The 11,922-nt window shown below is 47.9% G+C and overlaps 1 protein-coding gene across 1 annotated transcript in view; it reads right to left on the reverse strand.

Annotated features, from left to right (window-relative positions):
- The window catches only part of LOC129701273 (procollagen galactosyltransferase 2-like), a 248,648-nt gene that overhangs the window by 41,336 nt on the left and 195,390 nt on the right, over positions 1-11,922 (reverse strand). The window contains exon 5 of the mRNA XM_055642427.1: positions 7,690-7,894. Within this exon, the coding sequence (XP_055498402.1) occupies positions 7,690-7,894 (205 nt within the window). The remainder of the gene's footprint in view (positions 1-7,689; positions 7,895-11,922) is intronic.

Below are 11,922 nucleotides of genomic sequence, written 5' to 3' on the forward strand. Positions count from 1 at the left end.
ATGGGACGAGCTTGGATGGGGCAACTTGGTGGGCATGGCCGAGTTTGGGTGGAAGGGCATGTTTCTGTGCTGTTTGACTCTATGACTCCACGGGATCATTGTTCCAGGAGGATAGATACAAAATGCTGGAGTAACTCAGCGGGACAGCTCAGGACAACTCAGGCAGCATCTCTGGAGTGAAGAAATGGGTGACGTTTCAGGTCGAGTCCCTTGTTCAGACTGAGTTTCCAGGAAGATGTTGGAGTAGAGAGCATCTTTGAGTGAGGAGAACAAACTCACAATAATACTTCACGTGAGCCACCAGATCTTCCCTGGAACGGCGAATCCAAAGCTCACTGTCGGCAGGACTAGGAGGGAGCTGCAAGAGACGGAGAGGAGAGGAGAGGAGAGGAGAGGAGAGGAGAGGAGAGGAGAGGAGAGGAGAGGAGAGGGACGTCAGTTCAGGGGAACTGCTCCAGTACATCAAGCGTGCTGGCAGACTGGACTGTGGACTTTGAATAATGGCAAGAAAAATAGCGGAGCCCGCACGTGTAATATGTGTAAAAGTAATTTCACTCTGTAGTTGCATATGTGGCAAATAAAACACTATTGAACCATTGAACAATTGAGTTGGCTGCCACTAATATCCGAGCCTGCATTTCAGTGACTGGTGTGAACTCATGACAGAGAGAAACAATGAGTCAGTCACAAAGTGCTGGAGTAACTCAGCGGGTCAGGCAGCATCTCTGGAGAGATGGAATGGATGGCGTTTTTGGGTCGAGACTCTTCTTCAGACTGAGAGCCAGGAGAGAGGGAAACAAGAGCTATGAAAAGGTACAGAGAATTAAAGAATGTACAGAGGGGGAGCAGGGAGAGAGGGTGCAGCAGAACTGCTGTTGGAGTGAGATAGTATTGGTCTTCATGGGGACGAGGCCAACAAGCATCAGAATGAATGGCCTGTGGAATGTTCATGATAAAAACAGGGCAATATTCTATACAGCTGCGAGTAGAAATATTAGCTAAATACTAAGCAGCCTGAAGAAAGGTCTCGACTCAAAACGTCACCCATTCCGTCTATCGAGTGATGCTGCCTTTGTTACTCCAGCTGAGTTACTCCAGCATTGTGTGTCGACCATCGGTGAAAAACCAGCATCTGCAGTTCCTTGCTGCACAGCTGAATACCAAGTATTCAGTATTTTGTACCCAAACTTCAGCTCGTTTAAAGGTAGGATCAGAAAACCTGCTGCAACTGTAGACTCAAGAAACTGCAGATGCTGGTTTACAAGAAAAGACACAAAGTGCTGGAGTAAGACCGTAAGGCCAAAAGACATTGGAGCAGAATTAGGCCATTCGGCCCATCGAATCTCCTCCGCCATTCGATCATGGCTGATCGATCTTTCCCTCTCAACCCCATTCTCCTGCCTTCTCCCCGAAACCCCTGACACCCTTACCCAAAGTTCTTAATAGTATAGAGTCTAATCTTGGCCTGAAAGGCCCGTTGTCCTGGTGACTGCACTGGGTCAGGGTGCCAGGGGATGACCTGACCTGACCCGACCCGACTGGAATGTTCAGTTGGTTGCCTTTTTCAGGAAAAAAAGGGATTTTGGCTTCCTTCACCAGATTACTAAACGGACTACATGGGATTACAACAACAAAGGGCAGTGGAGAGAAGAAACAGTTCATCAGTCAGAGTATTGAGTATAGAAGTTGGGAGGTCATGTTCGATTCAATTCAATTCAACTTTATTGTCATTGCACAAATACGAGCACAGGTACAACAAAATGCAGTTTAGTGTCTGGTCATAGTGCAAGATAGTAGAAGTAAAAATACTGGTTAACAATGTGTGGACTGTGGATGAATTAAACTGGTACATCGGCAAATAAATGTATACAAATGGGAGAGTCTAAAGATAGCTAGCGACGGGACTGTGAGTTCAGCAGTGTAATAGTGTTTTGATAAAGCTGTTCCTCATCCTGCTTGTGCAAGACCCGAGGCTCCTGTACTGCCCCCCTGATGGGAGGAGGGCAAACAGTCCATGGTTAGGGTGAGAGGGGTCCTTGATGATTTTGCCAGCCCGCCTCAGACACCGTTTGCGGTGGAGGGCATCCATGGCAGGGAGCGGGGCACCGATGATGTGCTGAGCGGTTTTCACCACCCGTTGTAGTGCCTTCCTGTCAGCTGTGGTGCAGCTGCTGTACCATACCGTGAAGCAGGTGGTCAGGATGCTTTCGATGGTACAGCAGTAGAAATTGGACAGGATCGGGGGGACAGGTGAACTTTCTTAAGCCTCCTCAGAAAGTAGAGGCGCTGCTGCACCTTTTTGATCAGTTTGGTGGTATTGAGGGACCAGGACAGATCCTCTGAGATGTGTACCCCGAGGAATTTGTAGTTGGAGACGCGCTCCACCTCAGTCCCGTTTATGTGGATGGGGGTATGTCTGCAGTTGCATTAGACGTTGGTGAGACCGCATTTAGAATGTTGTGTTCAGCTCTGGGCACCATGTTATAGGAAAGATATTGTCAAGCTGGAAAGGGTGCAGAGAAGATTTACGAGGATGTTGCCAGGTCTAGAGGGTGTGAGCTATAGGGAGAGGTTGAGTAGGCTGGGTCTCTATTCCATGGAGTGCAGGAGGATGAGGGGTGATCTTATAGAGGTGTACAAAATCATGAGAGGAATAGATCGGGTAGATGCACAGAGTCTCTTGCCCAGAGTAGGGGAATCGAGGACCAGAGGACATAGGTTTAAGGTGAAGGTCAAAAGATTTAATAGGAAGATGAGGGGTAACGTTTTCACACAAAGGGTGGTGGGTGTATGGAACAAGCTGCCAGAGGAGGTAGTTGATGCTGGGACTATCCCATCATTTAAGAAACAGTTTGACAGGTACATGGATAGGACAGGTTTAGATGGATATGGGCCAAATGTAGGCAGGTGGGACTAGTGTAGATGGGACATGTTGTGTGGGCAAGTGGGTGAAAAGCCTGTTTCCACGCTGTATCACTCTATGAGTGTAGTACAGTTTAGTTTAGTGTCATGTATACCGAGGTACAGTGAAAATCATCTGTTGCGTGCTAACCAGTCAGCAGAAAGACAATACATGATTACAATTGATCCATTTACAGTGTACAGATACTGTACATAGACAATAGACAATAGGTGCAGGAGGAGGCCATTCGGCCCTTCAAGCCAGCGCCGCCATTCAATGTGATCATGGCTGATCATCCACAATCAGTACCCCGTTCCTGCCTTCTCTCCATATCCCCGGATAAAGGAATAACGTTTAGTGCAAGGTAAAGCCAGCAAAGTCTGAACAAGGTCAGTCCAAAGGTCACCAATGAGGTAGATAGTAGTTTAGCTCTCTGGTTGTGGTAGGATGGTTCCGTTAGTTATCTGTTGACGATTACAAGAACAGCATCCCTCTCTGATAAATTCAAATTAAAGACAGCCAACACAATTGCACCAAGTAAATTCTTTATGACCTCTGATTGTTTCCATGTCACCATCTATTCCCAGGGGCAGAGTGATTTCCTTTGGTACCCCATGAAGATGTAAGCATTAACAAGTCAATAATTACCCAGGGACCACAATCCAAGCCATCACGTCATGAGCTAATGAAGAACTGCTGTTGGCAATGGATTGATGATTTTGGTTCTTAGGCATTTACTTCCTTTATTAATCTTGTGGGAATGGACTTTGCGTAACTTTAATACTGTTTGTGCAGGAAGGAACTGCAGATGCTGGTTTACACCGAAGAGAGACACAAAATGCTGGAGTAACTCAGCGGGACAGGCAGCATCTCTGGAGAGAAGGAATGGGTGATGTTTAGTGCAAGGTAATCATAGTTATAGTAAGAAATGTTGCTGTTGGAGTGGAGATTTAAGAGTGTTGAGCGATGATAATATGAGTTTGTAGATTTACGTCTGTGGCCAGCATTAAAATAGTCGCCTGGGTCGGGCACCATCTTGGAAGCCTTGCAGGTACATAGTCCCTTGAAAGTGCCATCACAGTTAGATAGGGCGGTCAAGAAGGCTTTCGGCTCATTGGCCTTCATCAGCCAGAGTACAGAGTGTAGAAGTTGGGAGGCCATGTTACAGGTGTACAAGAAACTGGTCAGGCCACATTTAGAGTATTGTGTTCAGTTTTGGTCTCTCTTCGTCTCAAACTCCCCAGGCACTTTGTTCCACTCCAGACTGATCTCACTATCCTCCATGCCCTTCTCCTCAGTGAATACTGAAGCTAATTGCTCATCCTTGCAGCAGTTCCTGAGCCACATAGAGAATCCATCAGTAGATAGAAGGTTGGCAGAGATGTGGCCTGACTTGTGGGACACCAGTTAGCTTTTTATACATCCTGGGGATGATTGGGTTATCATATGAGGAGCGTTTGATGGCTCTGGGCCTGCACTCGCTGGAGTTTAGAAGGATGAGGGGGAATCTCATTGAAACTTACAGAATAGTGAAAGGCCTGGATTGAGTGGATGCAGAGAGGACATTTCCACTAGTGGGAGAGTCTAGGACCAGAGGGCACGGCCACAGAATGAAAGGACCTACCTTTGGAAAGGAGATGAGGAGGAATATCTTTAGCTTGAAGGTGGTGAAACTGTGGAATTCATTGCCACAGACGGCTGTGGAGGCCGTCAATGGATATTTTTAAAGTGGAGATAGACAGGTTCTTGATTAGTATGGGTGTCAAAGGTTACAGAGAGAAGGCAGGAGAATGGGGTTGAGAAGGAAGGATAGGCCAGCCATGATTGAAGGGTGGAGTAGACTCGATGGGCCAAATGGCCTAATTCTGCTCCTATGATTTATGAAGTTAAGCTATGTGGAATATGCGGATTGGACCAGTCAGTACTGTTTCCGATGGAGATGGAGAGTTCAGAAGATGTATTACAGGCAATAACCTCTTTCATTGCTTTTCCTGCATCCAAACTATACCTAGAACTTGAATTATTTACTAGATTATTAGCTCTAATGAGGTTATTTCGTGGAGGGATTTATCACAGGAACATCCTGCCTCCTGCCTCTCCTTTCCCATTGTTAATTTTTTATTTTGCACGTTTTCAAAAGAAATGAGGAAACAACTGTTTCTCCTCTCGGGAGGGTCACAGCAGTGTCCGAGAGATTGGTCGCTATTTCCAAGAGATTCATGAGCAGAAGGGAGATGAGAGCTGGATCACCTTCGGATGGCAGCTCATAGGTACCTGGGCGGCACTGTAGCGCAGCGGTATAGTTGCTGCCTCACAGCGCCAGAGACCCGGGTTCAGTCCTGACTACGGGTGCTGTCTGTGCAGAGTTTGTACATTCTCCCCGTGACCTGCGTGGGATTTCTCCGAGATCTTCAGTTCCCTCCCACACTCCATTGACTTACAGGTTTGTAGATTAATTGGCTTGGTATTAAAAAAAAAAATTAAATTGTCCCTAGTGTGTGTAGGATAGTGTTAATGTGCGGGGTGCGCTGCGGACTCAGTGGGCCGAAGGGCCTGTTTCTGTACTGTATCTCGAAACTAAACTAAATACAACTACCTCCAAATGTATACCTGCACATTCAGAGGCACTTTGTTCCCAGCTGCAATCAGGTGACTCCACCGATCTTTCACCAACTAGAGAGCAGCCCTGACATCTCATCTACCTCATTGGAGTCCTTTGGACTATCCTTAATCAGACTTCACTGGACTTTCTCTCGCACTGAACGTTATTCCCTTTATCCTGTATCTGTACACTGTGGACGGTTTGATTGTAATCACGTGCAGATGCTGGTTTATACTGAAGATAGTCACAAAATGGTGGTGTAACTCAACGGATCAGGCAGCATTGCTGGAGCAAGGTAATAGGGGTCGTTTGGAGTTGAGACCTTTCTAGTCGAGTTGAGACTGAGAGGGAAACTAGGCGTATGTATCATCTTTTTGCTGAATGGATAGCATGCAACATAAAAGCTTTTCAATGTACAATCAATCACAATCAGAATTATACATTATTAGCCAAGTGTGTTTTGCAACATACGAGGAATTTAACATAGAAACATAGAAACATAGAAACTAGGTGCAGGAGTAGGCCATTCGGCCCTTCGAGCCTGCACCGCCATTCAATATGATCATGGCTGATCATCCAACTCAGTATCCCGTACCTGCCTTCTCGCCATACCCCCTGATCCCCTTAGCCACAAGGGCCACATCTAACTCCCTCTTAAATATAGCCAATGAACTGGCCTCAACTACCCTCTGTGGCAGAGAGTTCCAGAGATTCACCACTCTCTGTGTGAAAAAAGTTCTTCTCATCTCGGTTTTAAATGATTTCCCCTTTATCCTTAAGCTGTGACCCCTTGTCCTGGACTTCCCCAACATCGGGAACAATCTTCCTGTATCTAGCCTGTCCAACCCCTTAAGAATTGTGTAAGTTTCTATAAGATCCCCTCTCAATCTTCTAAATTCTAGAGAGTATAAACCAAGTCTATCCAGTCTTTCTTCATAAGACAGTCCTGACATCCCAGAATCAGTCTGGTGAACCGTCTCTGCACTCCCTCTATGGCAATAATGTCCTTCCTCAGATTTGGAGACCAAAACTGTACGCAATACTTCAGGTGTGGTCTCACCAAGACCCTGTACAACTGCAGTAGAACCTCTCTGTTCCTATACTCAAATCCTTTTGCAATGAAAGCTAACATACCATTCGCTTTCTTTACTGCCTGCTGCACCTGCATGCCTACCTTCAATGACTGGTGTACCATGACACCCAGGTCTCGCTGCATCTCCCCCATTCCCAATCGGCCACCATTTAGATAATAGTCTGCTTTCCTGTTTTTGCCACCAAAATGGATAACCTCACATTTATCCAATTTCATTTGCGATCCAGCTCCTGCATCAGGGGGATGTCAACTCCCCCGCACCGGGCGATCAAACCCCACGGTCAAGCCTCTGCGTTCATCGGAGCACCTGACTAACCTCTCCCAAGACAGCGATCTGTTGATGGTAAGTCCGCAGGCCGTGGTTGGAGCGATGTTGGTGCGATCCCAGGCAAGGGCTCCGATATTAAGTCCATGCCCCGCGGTGGGGCCTAAAGCCAGTCCGAGGAGGCCTCCAGCTCCATCGGTGATAGGCCGCAAAGTGACCGGAGGCGCGATCCAGAAACATTGCGTCTCCGGCAAGGTGAGAAACTGAAAAAAAAGTTCCTCCCACCCCCACCCACATAAAACAAACCGGAGAACATTTACACAAACTTATAAAATGTGCAATTTTTTTTTTTTAAAGATGAAAAAACACACTGTTGGCATGGCTGCTAATGGTTTGGTACCCTTGCTGGGCGGTACATGTGACAATAAACTAAACTAAACTATTTAGCTTACAGATACAGCGTAGAAACAGCCCTTCGGTCCATCGAGTCTGCGACGACCAGCGATCCCCATACACTAACACTATCCTACACACGAGGGACAATTTACAATGTTACCAAAGCCAATTAGCCCACAAACCTGCACGTCTTTGGAGTGTGGGAGGAAACCAGAGCACCAGGAGAAAACCCACTCAGTTTAAGAGAGTCAAGAGAGAGACACACAAGAGTGTTTCATTGTCATATGTCCCAGATAGAACAATGAAATTCTTACGGGGAGAAGGTACAAACTCCATACGGACAGCACCCGTAGTCAGGATTGAACCCGGGTCTCTGGCGCTGTGAGGCATCAACTCTACCGCTGCGCTGCCTACAAACTGGAAACAATTACCTGCCATTTTGGTGGAAAATGAGAAGGCGATGATGTCATCGAAAGCCCAGGTGTAGTCTGGATGCGGGGGGAAGAAGGCGAGGCTTTTGGTCGCCTCCCTGCGCAGGTCGATGAGGAATGTCGAATGCACCATGGGAACGGGAAAGCAACCCAAACGCTTCCACTCACGGATGGGAACGTAATCCGGGGTCCGCTTGTAGTAACCCTGGGTGGAAACAGAAAGCAGCGATGACGTGACACCGTGAACACCACTGTGTAGGAAGGAACTACAGATGCTGGTTTACACTGACGATAGACACAAACTGCTGGAGTAACTCAGCGGGACGGGCAGCATCTCTGGAGAAAAGGAATGGGTGACGTTTCGGGTCGAGACCCTTCCTCAGACTCAGTCTCACGAAGGGTCTCGACCTGAAACGTCACCTATTCCTTCTCTCCAAAGGAACTGCAGATGCTGGTTTACAATGAAGATAGACACAAAATGCTGGAGTAACTCAGCGGATTCGGCAGCATCTGTGGAGAACATGGATAGGTGATGTTTCACAGAGTGCTGGAGTAAACTCAGCGGGTCAGGCAGCATCTGTGGAGAACATGGATAGGTGACGTTTCACAGAGTGCTGGAGTAACTCAGAGGGTCAGGCAGCATCTCTGGAGAACATGGATAGATGAAGTTTCACAGAGTGCTGGAGTAACTCAGCAGGTCAGGCAGCATCTGTGGAGAACATGGATAGGGGATGTTTCACAGAGTGCTGGAGTAACTCAGCGGGTCAGGCAGCATCTGTGGAGAACATGGATAGGGTATGTTTCACAGAGTGCTGGAGTAACTCAGCGGGTCAGGCAGCATCCCTGGAGAACATGGATAGGGGATGTTTCAGGTCTAGACCAGTCTGATAAAGGGTCTCGATCCGAATGTCATCTATTCCTTTTCTCCAGTGATGTTGCCTAACCCTTCGAGTTGCTCCAGCATTTTGTGTCTATCTTCAGTATAAACCAGCATCTCCAGTTCCTTCCTACACACTAGATGTATTGATGATTGGTTCATGAACTGAAAGATGCTGCATTAGAACTGGGCAGAAAGATCCTGGATTAGAGGTATCTACTACAAGGCGAGGTTGGACAGACCTGGATAGTTTTCTCCGGAACGTCAGAGATTGAGGTCGGACCAGGTAGAAATATATAAAACTATGAGAGGCCTAGTTTAGTTTAGTTTAGTGATACAGCGTGGAAACAGGCCCTTCGGCCCACCGAGTCCGTGCCGACCAGCGATCCCCACACATTAACATACTAGGGCCAATTCACATTTATACCAAGCCAATTAATCAACAAACATGTGGAGTACATCGGTACATCGACTACATCGGTGAGACCAAGCGGAGGCTTGGCGATCGTTTCGCCGAACACCTCCGCACGGTCCGCAATAACCAACCTGACCTCCCGGTGGCTCAGCACTTCAACTGCCCCCTCCCATTCCGTATCTGACCTCTCTGTCCTGGGTCTCCTCCATGGCCAGAGCGAGCAACACCGGAAATAGGAGGAACAGCACCAGCAGGGGAGTTTGCATCCTGGGGGCATGAACATTGAATTCTCCCAATTTTGTTAGCCCTTGCTATCTCCTCCCCTTCCTCAGCCCTCAAGCTGTCTCCTCCCATCCCTCAGTCTTTGGGCTCCTCCTCCTCCTTTTTCCTTTCTTTCCCCCGACCCCCCCCCCCCCCCCCACCCCCCCATCTGAAGAAGGGGTTTGGCCCGAAACGTTGCCTATTTCCTTCGCTCCATAGATGCTGCTGCACCTGCTGAGTTTCGCCAGCATTTTTGTGTGTACATCAACAAACATGTACGTCTTTGGAGTGTTGGAGGACACAGAAGATCTTGGAGAGAAAACCCATGCGGTCAAGGGGAGAACGTGCAAACTCTGTACTGACAGCACCCATAGTTGGCATCAAACTGGGGTCTCTGGCGCTGTAAGCGCTGTAAGTCAGTAACTCTATCACTGGGCCACTGTGGGAGGCGTGGATTTGTGCTTCGGCGTGGCGGTGCGGCTCCGGCTGCAGTGGCTCACCGGCAGTCCCGTTTGTTTGTGTTTTTTATGTTGTTTATTTTGTTTTGGTTAGTCTAGTTTTGGGTTAGTTTGTGTTTTGGGGGGGGGGGGGGGTGGGGGGGAGCGGGGTTTGGCAGTCTCTCCCTGCGCGGGGGAATGCAACCTTTTTGTCATATTCCCCTTCTCTGCCACCGTCTGCGCTGAGACCTAATGGAGCTGACGACCTCGAGGCTCCGGAGGCAGAGACCGTCTAGACTCGCCCTGAGCTCGCTCCCGTGAGGGTGGTCCGGCTCAGGGCTGGAAGAGGTTGGGACGCTCCCGTGAGGGTGGGCGGCTGGAACAGTGCTCCCGTGAGGGCGGCTGAGCTCGGCCCGGCCCGGGGAAGAAGCAACGCCCAAGTCGGGGCAGCCCAGCCCGAGGCTGAAGTCGACAGATACTCACGTGAGGGTGGCTGGGACGGTGTTCTGGTGGTGGTGGCCTGAGTCCGGGGTTCGGCCGCGGGCCAGCGGCTGCATCTGCAGGACTGGTGGGCAGTAGCTTCAACCACCCCGGGCCGCGGTGTTTGAGCCGCGGGACTGATTTATAAAATCGCCCGGTGGGGTATCGCCCCAGCGCAGAGGGAGAAGAGGAGGGAAGAGACTGCAGACCTAAGACTTTTGCCTCCATCACAGTGAGGAGATGCTGGGTGGACTCACTGTGGTGGATGTTAATATGTGTTTATTGTTGTTTTATTGTATTGTATTATATGTATGACTGCTGCAATTTCGTTCAGACTTCGGTCTGAATGACAATAAAAGGCTATCTATCTATCTATCTAAGAAGGGTCTAAACCTGAAACGTCACCTATCCCTTCTATCCAGAGATGCAGCCTGTCCCGCTGAGTTACTCCACCATTTTGTGCCTATCTTTGGTGAAAGGTAATGGCTCCCAGGCACAGTATAATAATAATAAAACTCCTATTTTGTTCAGTTTAGTTTGGTTTAGTTTAGAGACGCAGCAATGGAAACAGGCTCTTTGGCCACCAAGTCCACGCAGACCATCAATCAACCAATCACACTAGTTCTGTGTTATCCCACTTTCTCATCCACTCCCTTCACACTAGGGGCAATTTACAGAGGGCCAATGATGCCCCTGACCCACAGGCTATTTTTAAGGCGACTACAGGCGACTAGGCTGTTGCCACATGGTCGCCGGGGTGTCGCCTGTATGGTCGTGAGTTGTCTCCTCAGTTGCCCAAAAAGTCGTAGCGTTTTTCTGGTCGCAGCTGGATTTTAGACAATAGACAATAGGTGCAGGAGTAGGCCATTCGGCCCTTCGAAATGTTCAAAGCTTTTCTGGCATCAAGACAGTTGGCTTGACGCCAATGAGCATAGCTTGACTTCTCCCAATGTAGGTGCTGTCGTGTTATCGCCAGGTTAACGTAGGTTATCGCAGGTGCTGACCGATATTTTATTGTTGTTAAAGTAATGATTCAAATTCAAATTTTATGTCGAAGAGGGGGTCCAGTCGCCAGTTTTTCAGTGACCTGCTACGACTATGACAGTCGCCGGTAGTCGCCTAAAAATAGCCTAAGTGGGACAGGCCCAATAACCTACAAACCTGCACGTCTTTGGGATATGGGAGGAAAGTGAAATGATCGGAGGAGACCCATGTCCTACAACAAAGAGTTGTTACAGAGGAGACGTGTTTGTTGTAACCTGTCAACAACTGTAAACAATCAAAGGATATTAAATATGGGGTGGGTCTGAAGCACGTGTGACACGATAGACTTGTTGACAAAAAACTCCAGTGACGAGCAAAATCCGATAATACATAGTACTTCCGTATCTGGAAACAGTTGAAATTTAGTCTTAAATGGGGAAACATGTCTCTCCTTCTTCCTATTGCAAATAATCCCTTGTTTAAACCATCTACTTTAGTATGGTGTTTGTTCAATGGAAAAAACCTGGGGAATTGATAATGTGGGAGACCTCGATAGAAGGGGACGCTCTCTTCGTCTCAAGGAACTACAGGAGAAAAAGAGGAAATATCACTTGAATGCAAACAATTTTTGTAGATACCTTCAAATCCGAGAGTATGTGAAAACATATACACAAAGATTGTCCTTTTAAGGGTCCAGATATATTAGACGATTGTGTTTGAATAGACATGCCGATACAAAGTAAGTTGATATATTACAATTATAACACTCTCTTAAATTA

The sequence above is a fragment of the Leucoraja erinacea genome, chromosome 10 (genome assembly GCF_028641065.1).
Source record: "Leucoraja erinacea ecotype New England chromosome 10, Leri_hhj_1, whole genome shotgun sequence".
Lineage (NCBI taxonomy): Eukaryota > Metazoa > Chordata > Chondrichthyes > Rajiformes > Rajidae > Leucoraja > Leucoraja erinaceus.